We start from the raw sequence: 26,811 nt of genomic DNA on the forward strand, positions 1-26,811 counted from the left end.
ATGTGAAAATACATACTATGAGGTAATACATGGAAGTTTCAGAGCATCTAGGCAACTCTGAGCTTATTCAAGACAACAGCTTATTCTGCCACCAGGCCAGAATACCCAGGATCCTGCTGGGGAAAGGTGAAGCTAGGGGTAGAACATCACAGTTAGCACAGTACCTTTCAAGAAGGCATTGCCCTTGCAATAGCACTCTAGAGCCTTCCGTGCGTTCCCAACCTTCTCGAACAGGTCTCCTGCCTAATGACAAACACAAATCACCAGTTTTCAGAGCTCCTGTCTCCCCACAGTATCCACCCTACTGCTCCATCAGCCCCACCTACAGAGCTGTCAGCCTTTACCAAAATAGACTTTGCCACAGAGATTTCTTCATCAGCTGTGCCTTCTTCACTAACCAAGACTAATCTAGATAAAGGGGACTTCAAGGAAAGATTGCACATGCTGAGATCCTCACCTTCTCTGTGGACCCACACTCTCCAATTATTTATCTGGAGTGTCACCTATTAATATCATTGTTGTGAGGTAACTTCTCTCTGCATACTGACGAGACACAGTGGATGTCTGATCTAGCTGTCGATGTCCCTGTTCATCGCAGGGGAGTAGGACTAGATGGCTTTTAAGGGTCCCTTCCAACTCCAGTGATTCTATGATTCCAGGAGAAACATATATTTCTTTTGGGCCAAAATGAAATGGTCAGAAAAGGCCCAAAGTGAAATGAAACTGGAGAAATGCAATTGAAGCAGGACGTGTAAAATAGGCAGGCAGAAAGAAGTGGTTGTTCACACAGTGCATAGCTGCACTGGGTAACTCACAGCCAATGCTGCAGATTCAAAAGTACATATCGTTAAACTAATAATCTGGCAAGCTCTTAAACCTAAAAATAAACCTTCCCAGACCAGGTAGACTATAGTCTGCAAACTGCTGGTGGCCACAAAAGTGCACTACAGGAAGTGTCAGCATGTATTTGCCTTCCTTGTTCTTTATAGTTCTTTCTCAAGCATCTGCAAGAGGCTGCTGCTGGCCAGGATACCAAGCTGTATCTGGGTCAGACTCAGCACTCCTTTCTTACATTAACATAATTATGAGCTACATGAAATACACCCTTCTGTTGTAAAAGTGTCACCTAATGATAAGTAGTTACTAATTTCTTGTGTTACTAGATATCATCACTACCCTTCTTGGACATTCATAGTGTAGGAGTGTCTTTATAACCTCCTCTGATTTTTCTTCTTTAGCTTTTCCATTTAGATAATCCTTATCTGAAAGCTGTATCATCATTTATTTATTTTTTTAGCTATGAGGAAGCACTGTACATTTCTGTTTTCTGTTTCATTGGCGACTCCTTTTCCAGTTGGTTCTTGGTTTCCCAAACGCCTCCTTGGCTGTTACTGAACACTCAGCTTTGGAGACATGCCATCAGTGAGTTGTGATCTTTTCCCTGACTAATAACAGCACTTCTAGGCTTCTTCTGCATATGATGGATGCAGTTAGGATTTCCTACTGAGTGTCAAATGTCAATTTATCAACACAGAATTGCATCTGCTACATTCCAGCTCAGTCCTCTCTATCTCACAGATGCAGAGGGCAGGCTAAGAGCTTTCATACTACTCAGTAAGAAGAGGGCCCGAGATGGGGTGGACCACTTACCTGCTCAAACAGTTCTCCTCTGATCAGTGCCGTGGAGATCCTATTGATGACATCCCCATTGGTCATGAGCTCATCTCTGTTCATGGCCAGCCGTGCTGCCTTAGCTGGCAGCCCTGCCCGCAGGTACAAGCTGACAGCTGCCAGATAATCTCCCTGTCCTTCCTGGACCTCCCCAGCCTTCTCTTCCTGCTGGGTATCCAGCAGCCATTGGTAGTAACCCCGACGTAGCTTATCCAGCATCGGGTGTCCCTGTTGAAAAATGCATCACTGGTTGATCTGAACAAAGGCAAGATGTTGTCCTGCTCCTCCTGCAGGCTCTGAATAGCTCATGGCACCAGACATCTTGCCACCCAGTTAAACTAAGCAACTGCAGTTAGCAGAAACCAAAAGGCAAGCCCAGTGTGCCACTGTACTACCCATTCCTCTACAAAGCCTACTCCTAAATCAATCTCATTATCCTTTCTTCCTCACTATTCACCAAGTTGGTAATTCCATCAAAGCAACCTCCCCTTACATTCCCCTTTTATCACATTTAGACATTCCTTGATATTTTATTCCTTGGCTGTCAGTTGCACGATCATGTAGAACCCGCAGATTTTATTCTTGTGTTCTTTCTCATGGACAAATTGGGCTAGCATAATCTTGCCTAAACCACATTTCTAATGCACTCTGGCCCTCTAACCATGCAAAACTGTACTCCATAAAATAAAAGCATGTGTTTGGCATCAGCCCAAACATCTGTCTATCCCCAAACCTTGTCTTTCTGCCATTCACAGCTACCTTGCTGATCTCTGCACTTGCTGTGTCTTAGAGACATCGTTTCCTATTCAGCACTATAATGAATTATCTCTCATAAGCCAGGTGAAGTGCACCTAGACCCTGACTGGACTCCAAACCAGGAGGCCTGCCAAGTAAGCACAGACCACAGTCTAGTGAAGCTATACTCTGTACCTTGGCCTCTGCAACAACAATGCATTCATCCCACATGTGCAGCTCCTGGTACATGTCCATGGCTTCTTCTGTGGCATTCTGCATTAAAGAGCAAAGTGTCAAGCTGAAGGATCCATTAGCAGACACACTGCCATTGAGCTCTCAGAACAGGCAGGGTTAGAAATGTAGAAAACACTTGAACATGTGAACCATGCCCTTTAAATGGATATTGATCCTTCCTCACTCTCTTCCAGCCCCTCAGAGCAATCCTCCACTCTACACCTTGGAAGACAGAACATCTCCTTCTATTCCAGGGCAAGAAATTTTCTCCCAGGCACAAGCAACCTCCTGCTTCTCAGAAATCCCCCTCAGCACACAGTTCTGCTCAGAAATAAAGAGATCTTTTCAGCTCCTTGTTCCTTTACTCACCTGTTCCAGGAAGATCATCTCTGCCAGCTTGTAGTTCTTGTCTAGCATGGCCAAGCGGGCACGCACCAGGTAATGGTCTGTACCATCCCCACCCTGCAGGCAGTTACAGTTAGCTCAGGTTTTTTATATTGGGTGAAACAAAAGGCTCTGGATATGGTACAAGGGAAGGGAATACAGGTAAGGTCTGAGTCATCACAGAAACTGAAGAAGACAGATGTGAATCACAGAAGTGAGAAGAGAGGTGCAGCATGGCATGCAATGACCAGCCAGAAGAGGGTCCTGGCAGGCCTGGATGGAGGAGTATGTCAGTAGATTCTACAAGACCAAGTCCTGGTCTGTAGCAGCATACAGTGGGGCTTGGACACAAGATAACATGTATGCAAAAATTTACAGGGATGTGACTATCCTGAACAGCAGGAAAGGTTTGACGTACATGCTCTTGAGCTGCCTGGTCAGCAATAGCATTGGTTTCATGCAGAAATCGAGCCTTTGCCACATTACCCAGAGCTGCAAAACACCTGTGAGAAAACAAAGCAGTTGGTCACTAATGGGTTTGTCGGCATCTTTGGTTTAAGGCAACAAAATCAGAACCTCAGCAGCAAAATCATGCAGTGCAAGGTGGAGAGGTGGGTAGCCTCACCTCAGTAGAAAGATTTTGTCAAGGTTCAAGTTCACATGTGCCCTCTAGCCCTGGTTTGTAGAGAAGCCACGGACACGATCAGCATCCAACCTCCAATTCCCTGCTCTTCAGAGATGTGCAGAGTTTGTCCGTGTCCACCAGATCCCTGAAACCTTGCTATTGCCTTGGGTTGCCATCAGCAAAAATTTATGCTACGAAGTGATACCTCCCTGTCCTTAGTACTATCATTACTGCCAAAGATTAAAGGGCAAAGTCACTGCCTGGAATAGAGAACACTTCATTCTTCAAAGCAGTAAATTTTCCAGGCCATACAAAAAATCACTTCTTTAGTTAGGCCCTGGATTTTGCGAGGGATTCAGCAAAGAGAGTGTTCAGGACAGAAAGATGGCTTAGCTTGTTTCCCATACCTCTCTGCTATATGCAGCTGTCTAGCTTCTAAAGCTAGTTTGCTTAGGGTCTTCCACATGGCTTCAGTCTCTGCTGACATTTCCAGTGTCTCCAAAAACGCAGTAGCCCTTGAGACAAAGAGAATTGTAGACTTTCAGTAACAGAATAGAAGAGCTCTTTAAGCTGAGACTAGAGCTTTCTAACAAGAGATGCCCTGAAAACAGATGGCTAAGAGTTCTGAAGAAAACCATATAAAATAAGGCTTGACATACGAGGAAAAAATCATTGAAGATAACAAAGCTGAGTACTCACTGCTAAAGGGCATTACAGCCATGCCCTGCATCAAAATTACACTCAGCACCTAAATTTCAACTCAGCATGGAAAGCTGTGCTGGTGTAACTCATGGATTACAGACCCTCAGGTGTCTGTTAAGTGATCTGGAGTACCTCCCACAACCACATGGCTTATCTAGCACTTACCTGTGATAATCCTCATCATCAATGGCAGTTCCAAACTCTATAAGACCTTCATCTAGTGTGTAGGACACAGTGCTCACCCCTTCAGACACAATCACTTCAGTCTTCCCATCGTTCCGTTCCAAGTTCACAACATCTCCCTAAAAAGAGTACCAATTATCAACATTCCCATGTTGCCTGGGGATACATAGGGTTGTATGTAGGGTTGTAGAGGACAGTTCTACCAGACTAAAATTCTGCTGAGTGAGCTCACACCTAGCAGACACTGTCCTTATCACATCAGAGGAAAGAGACACTGTGCAGCTTCTCCTATCTCCACATTCTGCCAAAATCACCCACCACAAAGCATTTCTGGCAGAGCAATACGAGACAGATGAGCTCGTATTTTATCCAGGAGAAAACAGTAGACCCCTTCTGTCCACTTTCTGCAATATCATCCTGCCTATTCCCACACATACAAGCAAGATTTAACAGAAACTGATGGAGGAAATCAAAGCCTCCAGAGTTTTACCTTCAGAGGAAACATGGTGACTCGCTCTGGAGCATCAATGTTATACCAAATGCAGAGGTTGTTTCTGCTCTGAGCCACCACCACATCACTGCCAGGGACCCATTGCACATAGGAGCAATAGTTCAAAATGGTAGTCTTGGTGCTGCTTCCAATGTCATACAGCTGCAACTAGATGGGAAAGAGGAGAAAAAGGCTCAGCATGGCTCAAGGCTGGGCTGCTAGCTCACATGAACTCAGTAGGAACAGCTAAGCAAGCATATTGTAAATAGAAATCACCAACCAAGAGTTACATTTTCCAAGATACATTGCTTGAACTTTCACACTCCTTTACATATTACTATTCAAGACTTAAGATTCTTTTTAATCCTTGCACATTTTAAGCAGCATGTTCAAATCCTGCCTTCCTTATTAATAAGCTCATAAATATGGAAATCTAAAGATGCCTTTTGTAGAGCTCCAACAGGAGAATGGTCTTTTAAATCCTTCATGCAAACAAGGCTAGGGGACAAAGAAAGCCTTACTCTGCAATTCTGTGTTGAACTGTCTGTTCTGGGTAAAATCTTACTGCAAGAACTGCTGCCAATAAGCAAAAAGGGCATTTGCTTGTGAAACTGTTTCCACCACTGAGGGAATAACTTTGTCCTGGGCTTACTAATACTCTCCCAGGCTATGTTCAGTCTCAGTCTGGGAATTAGCACAAGCCAAAAGTCATACCAGACATGCTATTTGTTTGTGACTAAGCTGTTTTAGAGAATTCAAGCAGAGAATACCTTTTTTAATTGACATGTGTAAGTACAACATTGGAGTCCCCATCCTGAGATTCACTCACTTGCCCCCCTCTCCCAGCAAAAGAGTATAGAATCTGTATTTTAAGGAGTAATGAGATGAAAGAAGATGTCAAGTAACTAACTTCAGAGTTAGATATGACTAAAATCCAAACATACAATGCTGCCAGCTCATGCAATCTGAACACGGTCTGTTTTTCCTAAGGAGTGCTCAAAAAATCATGAGTACTTCATATGTTGATCATTACTCTCCCTGCATTCAGGCATACCTGTCTTTACTTCTCCCAAGGTGTGCCACCATGCCACACTCCCCTGCCTGGCCTTACCCTCATCTTCTTGTCCCTGAAGAGTAGTTTGTGGCCTGTTTCATTCAGCTCCAGCCAATCAATCTTGCTGTCGTGGCTGACAGTGCCAACACTGTAGTTACCAACAAGGTCCACTTGGGGAAGAAAGAGGAAAAATGGCATTAGTACCTAATGTGTCCCAGGGTGCTGAACACCCAGTGTTGCCCCATGGGGATCAGGTACCTGGGACTTAAATACCTTAGGACCCACTAGCAAACACACTGTGACACAAAAAGCAGACTGCAGTGACATTTATCTTGGTGCCTTATCAACAGCAGTAACTCCCTCCATCCTCCTACGAGCATGCACAAGATCACAGGCAGTACAGAACTTGGGTGCTGGACACAGTGACAGCCACTCCACAGCTGTGCCCACACAAGGCAGCTAACCTGCCAAAAACAGGGAAGCCTGGTGTCTAGTGACCTGTTGAGAGGCAGAAGGAATGTGAAATGAGCCTTCAGAAATCTGCTGCCTGACAGTGTGAATGCAAAGAGGGCCTTCAGGGACATGCTGCCTGGCACGGTGAATGCAAAGGAATTGGGAAGGCAGGCAAAATACAGGGGAGTGAGTGATGTTTATATTCACCTGTTGCTATAGTCTTGATGTCTATCAAGTAAGCCAGTCTCTTGTTCTCCTCCACGCCTCTCTGCTGTCTCTCATTGATACGGACACTATTATTTGAAAGGGATGATTACTGTTACCTTTACTGCTCTCTGAATTCAAAGGACCAAATCCCATCCTCCCCCTGCAAGACTTACTTGCAGTTACCCTACATGAACCTTCTTGTAGTTCTTCAACCTGTGACTCTTGTGCAATACCTACAGATGCCTCAAATGAGAACAATGCTTCTGATTCATGGCTTCATTCCAGAAGCTGCCCCTTTGGACCCATGGTTCCTAATAGGAAATTATGATGCTTTCACCTCTGAGTAGCCCACGATCTTTCCTTCTCTCCTCTTGAATTAGCAAAGGGCATATGATATTTTAGAGAGACAGAAGAGGTCCCACTTGCACTTGGAAGTCCCCAGTCATGCTGTACTAGGACCAGCTGGATACAGAGATGCCCAAGTACACGCACAGGTTCTTCTGCAGGCAATAGCCAAGTCAAGCTTGAACACATATTAGAGGAAAATGGGCTCTAAAGTGTTTCTAAAACATTACAACCCTTAATCACAGCACAGCAATTGAACCCCACTGTTGGTGATTGCTAGATGATCACCCAGAAAACATGCAGTGATGTGTGCTCAGGTCCCATTGCCTGTGAGTTACATCCTACAGAAGGGTACACTTCCAAATGTATATATCTGAGGTCACTCCCACAAAACGTCAGTTCTGGCTACACAGGCAGGTATGACACTTACCTGACAAGATGGGGATTCACAAACTCTGTGCGGACAGACCCTAGGATGTCATTGCTTCCATATTCTACCAGTGTCAGCTCCCCTGCATTAAAGATCATGCAGACCTGTAAGAGAGGAAAATTCTCTTACAGAAATGCCAGAATAGCACAAAAACCTACCAGTGAGGTGAGCAGAAAAGGACTGCTGCAGACAAGTATAAATTCAAACCCACTGGGATGAGCAAGGAAATGTTCTTGTCTTCTGTTCTGATTGGCTGGTGATTTTAGTTCTGGGCCTACTACTCCTGCAGGAGGAGCCAAGCTGTCACTCTGAGAGCTATCAGCCAATAAATCTAAACTTGTCCAGCTCTTCCTGCCTTGCCAGAAAGCACAGAATTCCAGACAGTTAACACACTCTGTTTTCTGTGCCTCTAACATCCTCTCTGGCTGTTTTTCTTTTCTCTCTCCTATGTGATTATGACACAGTGTTCACACTGGATTTGCCCTGTACCTCAGGAAACAGATGAAAAACCCTACTTTCCAAGAAACGTGTTTGTCACTTTTTCTGCCAGAGCACACACTGCTTTATTCATCATTTATGAGTAGCACCCCCCCATCCAACTTACATTCTCATTGTCGAAGAAGAACTTCTCATTCCCTCCAGATCCTTGCCAGGCTACCTACAATGCAACAGCACACAGTGAGCAGTCCATGCCGACAGCTCCAGGAGGGAACCACTTTGCAGGCACTGTGGTGGGTGGTAAAGCTCTCACCTCCCAGGACAGATAACAAGAACTACACTGCACAAGTGATCATGTTCCAGCAGTCCAGCTGTTGCTCACCCAGAATTTGAGAAGAGCACTGGGTAATGCAATAGTTGCTGTGATTACAACAGGCAAGTGGACAGTTAAGCAGAAAACTGAAGTCATTGCTTCAGTAAGATAGCAAGAAGGTAAACAGACTATTCACAGCCTTGTTCTTTATAGGAAGTTATTATAGCAAGTGCAAGAAGCCCTCTGTGCAGTATGATACAGAGGCAGTCTGCCTAAGTTTTCAGTGGTATCTTCCAACTCACATCTACAATCAGGAACTACTGCTCCCAGCCAGATTCACGAGCATAGCATTAGTCTGAATAAAATTACACACTTGTGCAAACAAAGCAAAAATGTCCTGGGGCAAATTTAATACTTTTGCCAGATATCTAACCCACAGCCTAGGTTTTCCAGGCTTAGCATATAGTCTCATCACTTTGCACACAGGTTCAAGGCATTGGACAGTTTTGTCTGGACTGTTCTGTACTGGAAATGGTACTGGCACAAGCTGTGGTACTGTAATCATGAATGGATTTTTAGTATATATTTTTATTTTTATTAAGAAAAAGCACAATAGGATTCATACTTTCACATCTGGAATGTGCAGATGTACAGCATCCAGTATGGTCCTCCCCTCTCCACTCTTCCGGCACCAGACAGTGAAAACACTGATACATCATAGTATGGATTGGGTTGGAAGGGACCTCAAAGATTATCTAGTCCTGATCCCCCTGCTGTGGGCTGGGTGCCCCCCACAGCTCAGGCTGCCCAAGGCCCCATCCAACCTGGCCTTGAGTGCCTCCAGGGATGGGCCATCCACAGCTTCTCTGGGCAGCCTGTGCCAGGGCCTCACCACCCTCTGAGTGAAGAATTTCCTCCTAATGTTTAATCTAGACTTCACCTGACAGACATGACTTCTAATATAACAGAATGGCCTGGCAACCACATCAGCCAGCTCCTTCAGTACCCTGGGATGTGTGTCATTGGGTCCCGTAGATTTGGACACATTCAGTCTCCTCAGTTGGTCTTGAATTTTCCCTTTGCTAAAAGCACGCCTTCTTTGTGTAAGTGGTTTGAGAAGGTATCTCCCAAAATCCCTTCCAACCTGAATTATTCTATGATTCTTTGAAAATGAATGGGTAAATAACTTGGTAATATTTTTTTTTCCATGCAGAAAACATATTCTGGGAGTTGCAAAGTTAAGCATTTGACATTCATGAAACATCATAGATTTTCCATTACCTCACTGAGCTTGTTGGAGTTGATGTCACCCAGCAGTAAAGTGTCTGATGTATGGGCCACCAGATATCTGTCTTTCCCTAAGATCTTCACCTCATCAATCTCATAACCATAGTGGGATTTCAATACAACACGAGTTCCTGTTGAGAGGTTCTTCACAATGACCTACAGAAAACAGGAAAAATATGAGGCCTGCTTTCCACACACACAGGAAGAGCATCCCTGCCCTATGAAAGATTACGTAACATGATATTTGGTTGCTTAAATATCCCCTCATATCATTTCTCCCTGTTTTTTACAGAAATCTTACTGTTTATTTTTTATGGGATGATGACTGTAGAAGTGTGGCATTCTCACTTCTACCACTTGGAAGTTTCTAGACTAATTGGAGGACTACTCAGGCTCTCAAGGACAAGTCATCCTCTAGGAGTCCTGCTCTCTCATCACTAACTACAGAGGGATGCCTGGATTGCCTGTGCACCTTTACTACCTGATTTTGAACCAGGTAAAGCTGAGTAAAATTAAACCACTTAGGAAGCTTGTATTTTACTCAGAGGTACCTCAAACAAGTTCACAAGCTAGGAAATAAACTCCACTGTCTTTGCTCCTATCTAATTTCCACACAGACTTGATCCTGTTCCAGGAATATTCTCTATGTCCTTCCCAAGAAGTTGCTGTGGGCAAAACATGGATGTAAATGTATACCTAAAATGCTTTGGTAACTTGCTGATGATTTTGGCGCATGTTTTTCAAGGAAGTGCAAGTGCTTTAAAGGGAGGAGAGAATGAGGTAGTGGACTTAGAGAAATACACCATTGCTCTTAACTCTTTCAAGTACAGTTGTATAGTTGTGCTGGGGATGATGCTAACTACTACAGAATTTACAGAATTCTCTCAGCAGAATATGAGGAATCTGAATGGTGGGGACAAGGAGTGGAGGCAGATTGTGGACAGGAAAGAAGCTGATGGCACAAAGAACTTCAAACACATTTAGTTTTAATGAACATCTCATTTTCACCAAGAGACACAACCTTGCTGGATATCCTCTTACCTGGCTTGGTCCCACATAAGTCATTTCAAATTTATTTTTGTAAATGCTTCTACGAAGGCAGCAGTCAAACTGTTCAACACCTCCACACAGAGTGCCCTAGGGAAACAAACACACTTCTTAGTTAGTCAGTTCTTTAAGAAGAGGTATTCAGACCCTATTCACGCAAAGATTAGAGGTGGAACAGAAACCCACACATCCTTGCTCCTCTGCAGAACCAGCCCCCAGATGCATAAGGACCAGCCCTACTCTGACTTTCTTAAAAGAACAGGAAGATGGAAAAATTCTAGAGAAATAGAGCTCACCCACATATTGGCACATACACAACAGAGAGTGTAAAAAAAGTAGTAAATCACCTTTATCACCATCTCCTTTATTTCCCATTATCACTATTTTCCACAAACCCCTCTTCTAACCTCCCAAACTCTCCTCTCTTCCAACAGAATCCTTCCACCTTTATCTCTTTCTTTGTAACACCTCCACTCCTTCCAGCACTCACCTATTCCTTATTTCCTACCCCTTCTCTGCAAATATTTGTTCTTGTTCAATTAGTAATGAATAAGATTTTAAGGATTCTGGACTTCATTGAACATAAAAAGATGCATAAACTATCACAAAGAAGTTGTAAATTAAAACTCATTAGATTATGTAAGGAGATATTTAACTTAATAAAGAAGCATTTAAAGAAAGATTAATTTAGAACAATGGAATATCCTGGGCTGGAAGGGACCCATAAAGATAATTGAATCCAATTCAACTCAAAACTCAATTTAAAGAGCTTTGAAGAATTACTTAATAGAGAAAGGCAGATCAGAGCCCATAGGCTGGAAGTAGAAAAAGACAGCTCTGAAATGAAAACAGCACACAGAGGATAAGAAACAGTTCAGTTTTTCTGGAACTGGTACTCAGAGGAAGCAATGCTCATGCAACTGCCCTAGGGAAGCCACGCTGACATTACTTGCATTTATCAAAAAAGAAGTTGGTACCACCGAGCCATTACACAACCATTCATGCTGTTTTCCAGGTTCATTGAAAATATACAGAATCACAGAATGGTTAGGGCTGGCAGAGAACTCTGGAGGACACCTGGTCTGATTCCCCTTCTCAAGCAAGAGTCATCTAGAGAAGTCCAGGGCCACATCCAGATGGCTTCTGAAGATCTCCAGAGAGGAATATTCCAAAACCCTCTGGGCCAATCTGTTTCGTGGCTCAGCCTCCTGCACAGTGGAGAAGTGTTTCCTGATGGAACCTCTTGTGCTTCGGTTTGTGCCCACTGCCTCTTGTCCTCTCACTGGGCACACTGGACACTGACTTTAGCAGTGGCCCCTGCACGAGGATTCAGCCTAAGCACCCTGCATCACAGTCCTAGGTGATGGTGACTATTCTCATGAGCCCTCTCTGTATCACAGAACTCTGATCTCAGGGGAATGCATGAGATTACTCCTGGCATGTGGCTCGTGGGCTCAAGGCTGCTAATTCGTGATACAAACCACACAGATCCTTGAACCATCCCTCTTCCATGCTAGAGCTGTGATGGTGTAGAGGTGAGGTATTTCTTTGGGCTTGGCTTCTTCCCAGGCACCACGGCGTGGGCTCCAGTTCAAAACCCTTAGCCTGTGAGAACAGATGAAGAACACTGAAAAAATGAACACAGTTGAAGGAGAGAACACTACAAAGGGGAGACTTCACCGCACCTGTCATAGCTTCCAATGACAACAGCCTGGCCACCAGGACTGGCAGCTGCTGTGGTGAACTCCTTCTCTGTGGAGTCTCGGCTATAGTCAAAGGTTTGAATCACGTTGCCCTCCTTCCCATAAGCCACAATCTTCTTATCACATCCTGCAGCCACAATACTGTTCAAAGCCCAGGCAAGGGCATAAGGAGGACAAGGATGCATCACCAGCTTACCCTACATAAGAGAGAAGATAAGATCTTGAACACACCATTGGTTCTGAGCTCTCAATTGAGCTCTGCAGTCTACCACAATGAGACCAGTATGATGACTTTCCTTAAAGACCAGTTCATGAGTGTTGCTTTGTCTGCATGTCCTAGGCTGTAGGAAGGCAGACAGAAGCCAGAGCTGAGATATAAGGACTATTCCACTCATTTAATTAGGAGATAAGACTGCTGATGTACCTAAGAAGACCAGTACTATTGACTAGACTGGGATGCATGATTAAGCTGTCAGAATACATTTGGGGCCTTTCAGTTTATCATGCCAGAAGGCAGACGTGATCAAACTGCTTCAGTTAGAAAGAAAAGATCTGATTAGGAACATCATTTCTTCATCACAGCTTAAAGCAGTGAGACTGCTCCTGCTGGGGAGAAGCAGAAGGCTTAGCAGAAATGCTGGGTGCCCATAGTATTCTGTCCACAGATACAATGTGAACTTGGGACTGTTCCCTGAAAACCCTACCCATTCAAGCATCATTCTTCCAGATAGTCTAACATGAGATCTTCCCAGACAGCTGAAAAAACCTCGTGTTTCATATACAAATTCATCTCTTACTACCACACTAGTAGTAGTAGTAGTAAGAGTAGTTTAGTGTATCTCATTACTCTAGAGTAGTTTAGAGTATCTCATTACTGCTCTGACTACATCAGTGCTCCATAAAACCTATTTTAGCAAGCACAGACTGCAGCTTCTCTCCAGACTTGCACTCTCTCTACAGCCTGATCACTTTGTAGAATTATTGAGCTGGGGATTAAATTGTGTATACAGGAATTTTGCACACTGAATAAGGATCTTTGATACCTGTGATTCACCTGAGCCCTCATCATCAAAGAAGAAGCGTACTATGGTTCCATCTGCATGGCCAGACAGGATTCCCTTCCCCGACACACTGTGAAGAAACAGACAGGATGATGTAAAGTTGCAGTAAGAGTTGCACCTTTGTTTTTCTATCCCTGCCTACAGAAGCCAGTTCCAGGGACAGGGCTGATGCTCCTCATCAAATGAACCTTCACCAAAGAGAGGTTGGGTGGTAAACACAAGAAGATGTAGTTCTGTACCAATGACTGTAAAAAGAAAGCTGACAAAGGTATGGAGAGAGGAGAGAGGGCAATTAAGTGTCTTCATCGTGCAAAAGCACAGTAATTAACTTACTATAACTTACTATGTTACTAAAACACTTAGAGGCTAAGGAAACTTAAGTGGAATAATAATAATTTCTCATAATAAGGTGTTTCAAACCATCTTTTCACTGAAACTCCTCTAGAAATGAGGACGGGTATTGTGACACCAGCGATCCCTAAAAGCAACAAATTTGGGGAAAAAAAAACAAAACATCTGGACAAATACTTCAAGACAAAAGCCATTATCTGCAGCATTATTGTATTGTGTACTTCTCTATGCAAGCAGGGAAAAGAAGGAGGAGGAAACAGGCTTAACGTGATGTGTATAGAATGAATACTGTTAATGATAATTAATATATGGAATACAAATTCTATGAACATCACCTTCTGTCTCTTTCAATCCCACATTTGTCATTAACACCTATCAGTAACAGTGTGAGCTTTGTTTAGAAATATGAGGAAAAGAGAGAGAGGGAGGGAGACTGGGAAGGAAATAGGGGGGAGAAGAGGGTGTGAGAGGCCAGGTGTCAGATTTTAGAAAGTAATTTCTCCTGGAAAGGACTGAATCATCTTGACAAGAACCAACAGCATAAAGACACTGCCAACCTCTCCCAACCTCTAGGGCCAGTGGCTGGGCAGGAGAATGAGCCAAAGTAGCATAGTTAAAGCAATTCCATACTCACTTGGAAGCTAGTGAGACCACATAGGAATCCGTCCCATAAATGGTGGATGACTTGTTGTTCTTTGTATTTGCTAAACGAACCTGAGAAAGAGAATGATCACTGTTGCTTCTGGCTCCATACAGAACCATGGATTTCCTGTACTGTAACATAGAATCATAGAATCATAGAATCATAGAATCATAGAATCATAGGGGTTGGAAGGGACCTCAAGAGATCATCTAGTCCAACACCCCTGCCAAAGCAGGTTCCCTACACCAGGTAACATCTCCAGAAGCTTCCCAGTTTGTAAGCACCAGAAGTAATAGCAAGCTCATTTGTTTATGATAGGTTAGAGAACAAGCAGAAAAATCAGCACTGCAGTCACACTTCCACATTTCTAGGAAGGCTCAGGAAAAGGACCCAAGGATCCAGGAAGACCTCCAAGGACTAACTGGGAACCAAAACCAGAAAACTTAAGACAGTGGTGTAATACCCTCATTTCTCATCAGTGTCTTAAGCCCAAACAGTAATGGTTTCTACCCTGAAGCATGGGTGCTTGCAGGCTTTCATAGACCTTGCATGGATAAGAAAATCAGGTAAGTAACAAGTTGCTGTACCTTCCCTTCAGCAAGACCAAAGACAATGGTGTTCTCTGCTGGCCACAATAAGCAGGTCACAGCACTCTGCCAAAGAGGATGAAAAAAGAGGTGAAAGCTCCACCCTACTCAGAAAACTTCTCGTCCCACTGCTACATAAGGCAGCTCATGAAAAGTAAGACCACTCAGACCAAGAATGTTGTGGATGTGGGCATTGGAATGGACCTTAATGTGGGATTAAGACCCCCCAGTGACATCTGAAGTAACTAACAGTGAGCTAGGGTAGAGTAAGAGCCTGACAAAACCCAAAGCTGAGCATCAAATAGAGTTTATTTATACTATTTTTTCATTTACAAACCAGATGGTTATGAGATGCTGCCAAGTAGGGCAGGCAGAAGCAGGTTCACTAAATCCAAATCAAAGGAGTCCTCAAAATCTGAGGTGTGGAGATTAGGTGAATAAATCTGACCATGAAACCTAATTGTAAGTGAGGACCAAAGAGAGTTCAACTGCTTCACATTTAAACTGAAAAATTTCAGTCAGTAAGTTCGGGTAGAGTGCTCTCTGACACACACAGGTAGAACTAGAGAAGCAGAACACTAGAAATGCCGAGGACATAGCCTGACTGAAACTACAAACCTGAGGTACTGCAACACATGGAAACTGCACATTATAACTGCATTCTGCATGCCATCATTATTATTATGGTTAATGAGGAATCTTGGGGTAATGATGCACCTTAAAATTATGAACCATATGAAAAAAGCAAAGCACATTTGGCTGGTAACATGTAAATCCAGTGTGAGTCTGCCACACTATAAGGCATTTTAACATGTCAGAGTGGGAACATACTGCTGACTGCAGAACTACAAGTTACCCTCAGGGAGTCTTGAGCCCAAGAGCCCAAAACTCCATGCACAGGCTATCAGTAGCCCATCTGCAATCCTGTGACAGTGCAAAGCTTAGCTACCAACCTATCCCCTCTGCTGCTGACCATCCTTTGTAGAGATTATCTTAGCTTCTGTCCATGTCTTTGAGTAACCAAATACCACTGACAGTCTGAGTATGAGCAGAGCGACATCCAAATGTTGCCTCTACCCTACCTCTGTGGGAGAAAATGGAGCTAAATGGGAGTCTGGGTCTCACCATTTGGATGAACTTGTTGCATATCACCTTCTTGTCACCCCTGCAGAAAAAGGCAGACAAAAATGACTATTGGTAAAGCTGGTATTCTGGCTACTCCACCCTTTATATTCAGCCCATTTTAATATTGCTGAACACAAGCTGTTCAAGTTTTGTATGCTTGTTAGGATATCTGCTTGGCTGCATCACAAGCCAATTTTAGGCAGAACATTTTCAGAAAGAAAAACAAGTTTACATATTTTCCAAGACTAACGCGAGAGGAAAACGTGGGAATTCTCTGAGCTTCCAGAACTTTGGTGACACGCCTTCCTGATCAGCACTAGCACTATACACAACAGCAAACAAGTGTGAGGTGAGGCAGGTGTGTGTCTCCATTCCACATCTATCAAACAGGGGACAGCAGTGTCAGCTTTATGACTACAGCTCCACAGAAGTTGGCACATGCTCCCACCAGGTTCCACAATGGCTGTATCCAAGGAAATCCTATCTGCTGCTCACCATGGAAAGATCTGAGTGAATCACTGCAGGTTAGATGACCTGTACCACTGCACATTCTATGCTGATGAGCAGGCTTGGATGAGAACCTACACCAGCACCCAGAAAGCACAGAGAGCATCACTTCCTTCACACACAGAACTGTAGGGGTTGGAAGGAATCTCTGGAGATCACATAGTCCAACTTATTCTGAAGGTTTCCTATAGTAGTTGCACAAAAAAGCATCCATGTGGGTCTCGAGTATCTCCAGAGAAGGAGACTCCACAACCTCTCTGGGCAGCCTGTTCCAGTGCTCTGTCAGTAAAATTCTTTCTCATGTTTCTATGGAACTTCTTGTGTTCCCACATCTGCTTGTTTCCCCTTGCTCAGTTGCTGCACGCCACTGAAAAGAACCTGGCCTCATTCACTTATATGTGAAACTTCTCATCTGAATGATGAGATCTCTGTTTTCTCTTCTCCAGGCTGAAGAGCCCCAGGGCTCTCAGCCTTTCCTTGTACAGGAGATGCTCTAGGATCTGATCACCTTTGTGGCCATCTGCTGGACTCTCTCTAGGACATCCCTGTCTTTTTTTAACAGAGAATCTCAAAACTTTGCTCCAGATGTGGCCTCGCCAGGGCAGAGCAGAGGGAGAAGATCACTTCCCTCACCCTGCTGACCATGCTCTCTGCAGCACACCCCAAGGTACCATTAGCCCACTGGTGTCTTGCCCACAAGGGCACACCACTGGCTCATGGTCAACTTTTGGTCGACTGTTGGTCAACCAGGTCACCACTGGCCTTCTCAGATCAGACCTTCTCAGACCAGGACCCCTAAGCCCCTCCCGTGGCTGCAGCACTGGACACTGCAAGCAGACTCACCACTCCTCTCCAATCCTGTAGACGTAGACAATGTTGTCTGTTTGGCCAATGGCGATTTTGGTGGAGTCCGGGGAGAATGCCATGCCTTTCACCACGTAGCTCTTCCTGCCATACTGTGGGCAGAGTGCAGCCTGAGCCCCTGGGGAAGGTCACCGCGTCCCATCCACACAGCCCACAGGCAGCAGCCCGGGACCCTCACCTTGGCATCGGCAGGCTTGGTGGAGAACTTGTCACGCCGCTCACCGTGCTCGTCGTACAGCAGCACCACACGCTCCGCGGTGCACACAGCGAAACGGCCGCTGTTGGCCGACCAGGCCACGCAGGTCACACGCGCGGTGCCGTCCTGCGAGACACACACAGCTTCAGCGCCGCGGCAGCCGAGACTCCACCCCAAGCTCCCCCCGACCCGACCACACCCGACCTGCGGGGCCAGCAGGGTCCGCACGTGCCGCAGCTGCATCGCGCCGGAACCGAGAGCGGCAACAGCACCGAATCGCACCGCCCCGTTACAACCCGCACCCGTTGCCTAGCAACCCCAGGGACGGCGCGGGTGATGACGTCATCACTCCCCCCCCCCCCCCCGCGCTAGGTCGCGTCGCCCCGCCTCTTCCTGTCTCGATGTCTCCGCTTCCTGTCCCGCCCCGTCCCAGTTCCGGCGCGGCTATGGAGGCGTTGCGCGCTGCGGGTCGCGCGGTGCTGCGGAGTCCGCGTCTCGCCCGGCACGGTCTGGGGCTCTGCCGACGGCGCAGTGAGTGCGAGACGGGGGCGGAGGGGCCCGAGCGTCGGGGCGTGTCCGTGGGGACGGGGAGCGCTGATGTGGGCCCGGGTCGGGGTGGGGGTCCGTGGGGTCGGGCCGTGGCCGCGGGCCCTGTGGGGTTGAAGCGCTGCGTGAGCTGTGCTCGGAGCGAGGTGCTGACGTGGCGCTGAGGAAGGCTCCGCGGTAGCTGCGGCCTTATGTGTTGTGCGGGTGAGGTGTTCTGATTTCCCCGTGGATTCAGGTTGCTTCAGTTGTGGGTCAGAGCGTTCTATAAGCGTAGCGGGAACGTTCTGGGAGCTAGTCCCAGGGAAGAAGTGAAAATAACCCTGAGAAGCATTGTCTCAGTGTAAACTGATGCCTGATTCCTAGGGAGGCGTTGAATTCTAATGGTGTGCCAAGTTCTTTGATCCAAGTCCCTCCTCTATGGGGGTGAATCCACACAAGTTGACTCCTAGTACTCTGACCCGACCTGTGCAACACTGGTGAGACTGCACCTTGAGGGCTGCGTTTAATTTTGGGCACCTCACTACAAGAAAGATAGAATCACAGGGGTTGGAAGGGACCTCAAGAGATCATCGAGTCCAACCCCCCTGTCAAAGCAGGTTCCCTACACCAGGTAGGGAGGCCCTGGAGTGTGCAGTGAAGGGCAGCAAAGCTGTGAAGAGTCTGGAGCACAAGTGTTATGGGGGCTGGCTGAGGGAAGTGGAATTGTTCAGTCTCGAGGAGGATCAGGGGAGAGCATATTGTTCTCTGTACTTGAAAAGATGTTGCAGTGAGGTGGGGATTGGTCTCTTCTCCCAGGTAACAGCAATATATCACGAGGTGGTTGCTTCACATTGTACCGGGGAGGTTCAGGTTGGGTATTAGGAAGCATTTTTTCTCAGAAAGAGCAGTGATGCAGTGGCACAGCTGTACAGGGAGGTGGTGGAGTCACCATCCCTGGAGGTGTTTGTGAAGAGGGGAGATGTGGCACTGAGGGTCATGGTCAGTGGGCGTGGGGAGGTGGGTTAGATGGGTAGACTGGATGATTTTAGAGATCTTTTCCAGCATCAGTGATTGTGTGATGATTCTACAATCTTCTCTGTTCCCATCCTTCTTCTCTCTTGAGATTTGAGGAGGTAAATGTGTGCTCAATTCTGTTTCATCTGTCCTTGAAAAGTATCCCCAGAGGAAGTGCTTGGTATGAAAGGAGCGTTCCTTTGTGTATGGTGATGATCTCATCAACGGTTTTTGTCTTTGATGAGAGTGAGCTTTCTATTGGCTTCATCTAGTGGGAGCAGAACTTGCAGTTTGCTTTTACAGTGCTTGTTTTGTGTGTCCTCTGTTAGTAACAGTGGTTTCAGGACTCCCTCTACCAGCACATGCAGAAAGTGAAGTAAATCAGTTTCTGAAGGAAGCTGAATGTGCCGAGAGCCCTCCCTAGGGAACTAAGGAGACTGACTAGATGATTATCCACCTCTACTCTCTTCTCGTGAGACCCCACCAAAATTGCTGAGAACCCCAATGTAAGAAAGGTGTGTAAATGTTGGAGTGGGCCCAGAGAAGATGACGAAGATGCTCAGGGGGCTGGGGCACCTCCCCTATGAGAACAGGCTGAGGTGTTCAGCCTGGAGAAGAGAAGGCTCTGGGGAGACCTCACTGTGATATTCCTGTACCTGAAGGCCTGTGGGACAGCTGAGGAGGGACTCTCTTAGTGAAGCACTGACACAGGTTGCCTGGAGAGGTGGTGGATGCCCCTGCAGACAGCCACGGTCAGACTGGATGGGGCTCTGAGCGCTGATGGAGCTGTAGGTGTCCCTGTTCACTGCAGGGAGTTAGGCTAGATGACCTTGAACGTTCCCTTCCAGCTCAAGCAATTCTATGATTCTTTGTCAGAGAGTGCAGGACAAGGGGTAACAGCTTTAAAATAAAAGGGGAGGTTTAGATTAGACATTAGAAAGAAATTCCTCACTAATGAGGGTAGTTTTTGAACAGATGCTCTTTGTCTTTTTTTTTTTTAATAGACCAATAAAGCACATGGAGTTCTTTTCCCTCTGTGTATTGGAATTCATCCATAAGGTACATTCTTCTGGAAGCTGTCTTGCACCCTTTAGATGCCAATCTAAGCTTTTCTGTAACACAGAGCCTATCACCTCTGTGTCAGCTGTGAGTGCTGGACAGTCTGCCCCTTTCCTGGCAGCCTGCTGCTGCAGCTGGGGATTTTGATCTGAGTTGGGCAGCAAATACTGCTGTTCTTGAGGTGGGGCAGTGCCTTAAGAGGATGAGGTGAATGTAGTATGTAGCTTATGCTGCTTGCGGTGAAGGAAATGAGTCCTGTAAATGTTAGGTTTTGAAGGATAGCATCTGAGGCCCTGTGCAGATATGCAGGAGCTTACTGTCTTTGCAGCCAGAGCTTATTCCCCCAGGGCCAGGGGTGTAGGGCTTTGAGGGTGATCTCTCATTGTGTTCTTCCAAGATGGTCACAGAGCCAGGAGAGTGCTGAAGCTGCAGAGAGGTGAGGTGGCACTAGCCACAGGGCTGCTGGTACGTGGCTTCTGCTGCTAAATCATTTTGTCTTTACAGAGCTTCCTGAGAGCTGGGCTGACATGCAGGAACCTCTACTTGAAGGGATGTGCTTCACTTTGAAGTATCTAGGCATGACACTGGTAGAGAAACCCAAAGGGGAAGACATGGCAGCTGCTGCTATCCGCCGGATCGTTGCCACGGTGAGAGCCAGCTCTGTGCTGGGGTAGAGTAGAGCCAGTTTGTAGCTGGCCACTAGACTTGGGAAACATCAACATCACAGTCTTGAGTTCTAACTAGGGACTGTGCTGTTCCTAAGGGGAGGGTAGCTTGCAAGTGGCAGGCTGGTCTCCACCACAGTGCTTTGGAGGAAGCTGTTTCTTCAGGACAGCCACCACTGCCTGTTTCCTCACAGCTGGGAGCAGGACTTTGTCCCTCTCCTCACAAAGAGGAGGGCAAGAATTTGGGGAGGTGAGGTCTGTCCTTTCCCATGTGCATGGCCATAGCATGGAGGAACTCCTGGGGTGTCCTGCACGTGGCATGCCTGATCTCCAGGCTCTTGCTTTCCTGTCCCTGTGGCCCGAACCTCTGCAGCATGGGTCTGAGTGAGCGATGCTCTGTACAGAATCTATGGGGTTTCTGGCACCAGGGTGGGGTGAGGGCCCTCGCTGGGTCTTCAAAGATGTTTTGTGTCTCTCTGCTGCCAGGCACGGGTGGGAGCTCGGAAGTTCCAGAAGGTCATTCTGACAGTGTCTCCAAGGGGCATCTCACTGCAGGACGCCGACACGAAGGAGATGGTTGAGAGCATCTCCATCTACAGGTGGGCATGGCATGTAGGAGGGCCTGGGTGAAGAGGGTGATCCTAGACCTATGATTCTGGGTTTTCCAGAGCAGCCAGCAGGAGATTGGTGGGATCTCAAGCAGCGAAGGTGGGCTGGGCCTTGTGCTGGCCCCCACAGCACTGCCTGGGTCTGAATACATTCAGGGACAACCTTGTGTTCTCAGTATCTGACCTTTTCTGTGGACCCTGCTTTGTCTCTTCTGCATCCTGTGTCAGACTGGAGCTGATGGATGGCAGATGGAAAGTCTGAGGCTGTCCCTCCTGCTTATTGGTGCACTGGGGGCACAGCAGACCTGTGCTGGGTTCCCTTGTTGCTCTCAGCAGCTCCTCTCTGCCCATAGGATCTCCTATTGCACAACGGACAAGCTGCAGAACAAAGTCTTCGCTTACGTTGCGCAGAGCCAGGAGAGCGGGGCGCTGGAGTGCCATGCCTTCCTGTCACCCAAGAAGAAGATTGTAAGCACTTCTCTTTGGCTCTTGGCTCTTTGAGGTAAGGGTGGGAACGAGGCCCTTTCTTCTTCCCCTTCAGAGAGAGCAGACCCTTACACCTGGCTGGAAATAGAGCCAGGGAATGCACGTGTCCTCACGTTGTGCAGAGGTGGATGGTGTGTGATAGGAGATTCTTCTGTCCCAGCTCCTCTGGGATCAAATCTTGGCTATAAGTTCATAAGTTCATAAGGTTGGAAAGGACCTATAAGATCATGTTGTCCAACCATCCTCCTATCACTATCTCTACCCAACTACTAAATTAAGTCCTTTAGCACCTCATCTAAACGCTTCTTGAACAGCGCTAGGGATGGTGCCTCAACCACCTCCCTAGGCAGGCCATTCCAGTGCCTGACCACTCTTTCAGAAAAGAAATGCTTCCTGAGGTCTAATCTAAATCTTCCCTGGCGCAACTTGTGGCCATTCCCTCTCGTCCTGTAATTACTTATCAGGGAGAAGAGGCCTACCCCCTCCTCACCACAACCCCCCTTCAGGAAGTGGTAGAGTGCAATAAGGTCTCCTCTGAGCCTCCTCTTCTCCAGACTAAACAATCCCAGCTCCCTCAGCCGCTCCTCATAAGACTTGTGCTCCAGGCCCCTCACCAGTTTTGTTGCCCTTCTCTGAACACGCTCCAGGGCCTCAATGTCCTTCTTGTAGTGAGGGGCCCAAAACTGAACACAGTACTCGAGGTGCGGCCGTACCAGAGCTGAGTACAGGGGGATGATCACCTCCCTGCTCCTGCTGGCTACACTATTTCTAATACAGGCCAGGATGCTGTTGGCCTTCTTAGCCACCTGTGCACACTGCCGGCTCATGTTGAGCCGAGCATCAACCAACACCCCCAGGTCCTTTTCCTCTCTACATTCTTCAAGCCATTCTGCCCCAAGCCTATAGCATTGCATGGGGTTATTGTGGCCAAAGTGCAGGACCCGGCACTTGGTCTTATTGAACCTCATCCCATTTTGCTCAGCCCAGCTGTTCAGCCTATCCAAATCCCTCTGAAGGGCCTCCCTACCCTCAGGCAGATTGACACATCCTCCCAGCTTTGTGTCATCTGCAAACTTACTGAGGGTACACTCAATTCCCTCATCTAGGTCATCAATAAAGATATTAAACAAGATGGGCCCCAAAACTGACCCTTGGGGGACACCACTCGTTACAGGACGCCAGCTGGACTTAACTCCATTAACCACTACCCTCTGGGCACGGCCCTCCAGCCAGTTCTCCACCCAGAGAAGAGTGAACCTGTCCACACCACGGGCTGCCAGTTTCCTTAGGAGAATACTGTGGGAGACCGTGTCAAAGGCCTTGCTGAAGTCCAGGTAGACTACATCAACAGCCTTTCCCTCATCTACCTGTCTGGTCACCCAGTAACACTAGTAGCACTATGTAACATAGTAGCACTATGGTTAACATAGTAACACTAGTAGCACCCAGTAACATAGTAGCACTATGGTTGGCCCATGTGCACAGAGTGGCAGAGCGCTGAGCCCTGGTCTTCCACATGAGCATTGCACAGGGAGATGTGGCAAGGGAGGCCTGGAGCACCTCTGTTCTTGGGCAGCACTATTGCCTTGGCTTGGAGACAGAGATGGAAGTAGACATTTGCCCTCTTTCTTGTACGCAGGCCCAGGCTGTGACGCTGACAGTGGCCCAGGCCTTCCAGATGGCACTGGATCTCTGGGAAGCAGCAAATGCAGGTAGGAGGAATTTATCTGACGTTTCCCTCTGCCTAGTCCTGGGATTGGGGTCTGCAATGCCAGATCTTGTTTTGGGCTGTGTGGAGGAGAGATGGCTTGCTGCTTGGGTAGTGAAATGCACCAGCCAGGTTGCTGTCCTTGCTGTTGTGCTCTCTGCTGCTTCCCCACATGGGGAGCCCACCCTGCCTCTCTCTGGGGGTGTCCGTGCTATCCATGCTGACCTCCTCTGCACTGCTGAGGGTCCCTGTAGGACCTGCCCTGAGCAGCATCCCCCCTCTACCCCCATGTTTGTTTGCACTGTCCCCCAAGCACAGCAGGGGCATCGGTCTCTTGCCCACAGTTCTGCCTGTACATCCCCTGCTGGGCCTTGTTCAAGTTCCAGGCGCTAACTGTGCTGCTTTTGCCCTGTCCCAGGCTCTAGGCAGGAACAGCCCCTTCACCCTCCATGTGTCTTGGAGCGCAGTGAGCCCAGCAGAGCAAGTGAGCCAGCTCCCCCGGGGAGCCCTCCCTTCAGACACCAGTTTGGGGTACAGTATGTGCAAGTCTGGCCCATGCCCAGGGCTGTCACTCATTAGGGCAGGAGAAGAGTAACCCTTATGCATCTCCCTCCTCCTGGCCTTTCAGGCTCCTGTTGGTATCTGCACAGCCTCTCTTATATGTGGGGGAGCTTACATAACAAGCAGCACCTCGTGCTCTGTCTGGTTCACAAGGCAGGAGCTGCAGGTGATCTTTGCTCCAGGAGCAATCCTGTCAGGCCCAGCACTGCAGCAGCCAGCCCTGTTGAACAGGGAGCTGGGACCTGCTCTGCAGACCTGGTGCCATGCTTTGGGGTGAGACAGCTACTCTCAAGGGGAGGAATCTTTGTCTGGTCATCATCTTGCCAGCCTGGGATAAGGCTCAGCCCTGCCCATCTGCACAGCACCCACTGAATGTCCAGAGCCAGTCACAGCATTTCTAGTGTTGCAAGTCTCTGTTGTCGTTGTGTCCCTGCCCAGGAGCCTCTGAATGCTTGCTTCTTGACTTCGTGCTTCCAGCATTGGCCCAGTCTGGCAGTGGTTGTGGCCATCATTGCTTGCAGCGTGCTCCAGGTGGTTCTCTGCCTGGTCCTCCAGCTGGGACATGCTCACCCTGCTCCAGTCTCTAGGCAAAGGTGTGCTGTGTGCAGCAGCTATCTCAGCTTGGTGGCTCATCCCCAGTTCACGCCCTGTGTTTGGTGCTCTGCTGGCTTGGGGAATGTGAGGAGAACCTTGGTCTGTCTCTTCCCTTGTGTGGCTGTGTCTGAGCTCCAAGGATTTCATCAACCCAGTACTGCAGGTGCCATTTTTCCCCTTCCTGCTTGTAGACGAGTCTTGTCCTTGTCATGCCTGGTGGGTGACTGTCTTGTGAAGGTGCTGCCCCAGAAGAGGCTCTGGGCATCCCAAACTGGATCCTGGTAGAGACCTACTTTTCTGTTTGTTTGTTTGCTTGCTTGCAAGGAGGAGGAAGAGGAGGAGGAAGATGAAAACCTCGATGAGACTTTATCTGGGTAGGTGGTAAGCTACTGCCTGTGTGTAAAGAGCACTCTGGTGAACCCTGTCTTGTTTTCTTCTGCATGTTCCAAGCAAGGGGAACTGCTGAAGCTATGAGCATTGTGAGATCTTGGATGAAATCTATGGGGAAGCTTTCTGCTGCTTTCTCTGTCTCTGTCAACTGAGGCTGAATGTAAAGGGGGATGAGTTTTGAAAGGGCAGATCTTGCAGTTCAGCTCTTGCAGTGGGGGGTAGATGCTTACCCCTCAGGACAGACCAAGAGACATCTCTGGATGTGTTTCTGCCACTCTTTGCTGAGGACAGCCTGTCCACGTGTGCTTCTCATGTGGAACCCAGAGCTGGCCCTCTCCTTCCCCTGATTTCTGTGGGCTTGGGCCAGGGTGGATGCCTGATCATGCTAATGGTGTGGACTGGGAGCTGGGACTGAGCCTGGGAGGAGCGGGTGGTGACAGGCTAGAAGTGGAGGATTAACCCATAGGTCTTTGCAGTGGTGCCTGTGGTGGTGGGTTTGATGAACCCATTCTGTTACAGGTCTACTCATCCACCTGGCAAGCCAGTGCCCGATGGCTCTGGTGATGCCAGCAGGCTGAGGCTGCTCTGAGCAGGTGTCTGAAGGTGTGTATGTGTCCCTTTGATGAGGCCACTTGTTCCTGGTGGGATTCTTGATGGGGAAGAGATGTGGCCTTGCTGTGTCAGCACTGGATGGCCTGGGGAAAGGGTTTGGTTGGAAGTAGGCGAAGGCCTTCTGCAGTCTGAGTGCCTGTTACTGCTGGGCCAAGTTGCCAGGGTCATGAGCATGGGTCTCTCAGCAGGTGCTTGCTTGGAGATGATGGGTGCTCTGTTCTCTTCCAAAGCTGCATGGAGGAGCTGGGGAGGGGAGCCCGTGGACCAGCAGGTAAGCTCTCTCCCTTTATGTTGCTTTTCCCCCTCCTCCCAGCGTGGCAGCTGCAGAGGGAGGAGGCTGATGGCTCTCTTGGGAAGGTCTGCTTCCCCTCCCTGTCTGTGTCAAGTTCCCAACCACAAACATTATGGACCAGATCACCCTCCCTCTTGCTTTTCAGAGTTGGCGCCTCCTGTGCCCGGAGCGAGCTCATCTACTGCACAGCTGTTGCTGAGCTGGCCCGGCCTGGGGCAGCCCCCAGGCAGCTGGAAGGAGCCAGGAGGAGCTGGAAACCCCCCCACAGCTGGCCCTGGGACTGAGTGCCCTGAGAATCCCCTGGGCTAAGCCATGTCTGCAGCAACAGAGCAGCCACTCAGGATTCACCCTGTGCCTGCACCCAGGCCTGCACTGTCTCCAGGCACAGGATCTGCCGGCGCAGCACGTGGGCTGTGCCACCCTCTCCTTGTCCTGCTGCCCACCTGCATGATCTGCCTCAGACTGCAGTTGCTCCCTGCTCTGCTTTAAGGCCGATGGACTGATGTTCATTGCTCTGCCTGCTGTCAGTGCAGGTGCAGCCACCCCATGTGCCCTGAGCCTGCAGGGATGTAGGTGGTACACCCAGGGCTGTGCTGATCTGACTTTGCTCCTTGCAGTGGCAGCAGGGACCAGCTGGTGCTGAGCTGCCCACTGGGCACAGG

The 26,811-nt window shown here is 47.9% G+C and overlaps 2 protein-coding genes across 4 annotated transcripts in view; one reads left to right on the forward strand and one right to left on the reverse strand.

The window, feature by feature from the left end:
* The window catches only part of IFT172 (intraflagellar transport 172), a 30,433-nt gene extending 12,530 nt beyond the window's left edge, over positions 1 to 17,903 (reverse strand). The window contains exons 1-23 of the mRNA XM_065730629.1: positions 17,840 to 17,903; positions 17,618 to 17,761; positions 17,419 to 17,531; positions 16,069 to 16,108; positions 14,944 to 15,009; positions 14,348 to 14,427; positions 13,345 to 13,432; positions 12,284 to 12,498; positions 12,080 to 12,203; positions 10,593 to 10,688; positions 9,546 to 9,707; positions 8,118 to 8,171; positions 7,514 to 7,617; positions 6,739 to 6,824; positions 6,136 to 6,248; positions 5,025 to 5,192; positions 4,517 to 4,653; positions 4,057 to 4,164; positions 3,443 to 3,527; positions 3,010 to 3,102; positions 2,602 to 2,679; positions 1,651 to 1,899; positions 165 to 243 (exon numbers count right to left, since the gene is read on the reverse strand). Coding sequence (XP_065586701.1) covers positions 165 to 243; positions 1,651 to 1,899; positions 2,602 to 2,679; positions 3,010 to 3,102; positions 3,443 to 3,527; positions 4,057 to 4,164; positions 4,517 to 4,653; positions 5,025 to 5,192; positions 6,136 to 6,248; positions 6,739 to 6,824; positions 7,514 to 7,617; positions 8,118 to 8,171; positions 9,546 to 9,707; positions 10,593 to 10,688; positions 12,080 to 12,203; positions 12,284 to 12,498; positions 13,345 to 13,432; positions 14,348 to 14,427; positions 14,944 to 15,009; positions 16,069 to 16,108; positions 17,419 to 17,531; positions 17,618 to 17,761; positions 17,840 to 17,878 — 2,521 coding nt within the window. The 5' untranslated portion in view covers positions 17,879 to 17,903. The remainder of the gene's footprint in view (positions 1 to 164; positions 244 to 1,650; positions 1,900 to 2,601; positions 2,680 to 3,009; positions 3,103 to 3,442; positions 3,528 to 4,056; positions 4,165 to 4,516; positions 4,654 to 5,024; positions 5,193 to 6,135; positions 6,249 to 6,738; positions 6,825 to 7,513; positions 7,618 to 8,117; positions 8,172 to 9,545; positions 9,708 to 10,592; positions 10,689 to 12,079; positions 12,204 to 12,283; positions 12,499 to 13,344; positions 13,433 to 14,347; positions 14,428 to 14,943; positions 15,010 to 16,068; positions 16,109 to 17,418; positions 17,532 to 17,617; positions 17,762 to 17,839) is intronic.
* Positions 17,904 to 18,057: 154 nt separating this feature from the next.
* On the forward strand, positions 18,058 to 26,662 carry LOC136045018 (low density lipoprotein receptor adapter protein 1-like). 3 transcript variants are annotated; one of them, XM_065730631.1, is made up of 9 exons: positions 18,058 to 18,166; positions 20,738 to 20,880; positions 21,385 to 21,497; positions 21,860 to 21,974; positions 23,632 to 23,704; positions 24,119 to 24,231; positions 25,180 to 25,229; positions 26,043 to 26,128; positions 26,295 to 26,662. In XM_065730631.1, the coding sequence occupies exons 1-9, from the start codon at positions 18,082 to 18,084 to the stop codon at positions 26,456 to 26,458; spliced, it is 942 nt and encodes a 313-aa protein (XP_065586703.1). In that variant the 5' UTR covers positions 18,058 to 18,081; the 3' UTR covers positions 26,459 to 26,662. The 3 variants fall into 3 exon arrangements, with proteins under 3 accessions (XP_065586703.1, XP_065586704.1, XP_065586705.1); XM_065730632.1 differs by having other exon boundaries at positions 26,046 to 26,128; XM_065730633.1 differs by having other exon boundaries at positions 26,088 to 26,128.
* The last annotated feature ends 149 nt before the right edge of the window (positions 26,663 to 26,811 follow it).

Source organism: Cyrtonyx montezumae, unplaced genomic scaffold (genome assembly GCF_038088225.1).
Source record: "Cyrtonyx montezumae isolate F1298 unplaced genomic scaffold, pur_monq_1.0 scaffold_13, whole genome shotgun sequence".
Taxonomy (NCBI): domain Eukaryota; kingdom Metazoa; phylum Chordata; class Aves; order Galliformes; family Odontophoridae; genus Cyrtonyx; species Cyrtonyx montezumae.

What these genes read in the sequence shown, in the direction of transcription:
- LOC136045018 (XM_065730631.1), top strand. Translation starts at nt 18,082, where the DNA reads ATGGAGGCGTTGCGCGCTGCGGGTCGCGCGGTGCTGCGGAGTCCGCGT. An exon ending in GAGAGCATCTCCATCTACAG is followed by an intron (nt 21,498 to 21,859) that starts GTGGGCATGGCA and finishes CTCTGCCCATAG; the next exon opens with GATCTCCTATTGCACAACGG. An exon ending in CCTTCAGACACCAGTTTGGG is followed by an intron (nt 24,232 to 25,179) that starts GTACAGTATGTG and finishes CTTGCTTGCAAG; the next exon opens with GAGGAGGAAGAGGAGGAGGA.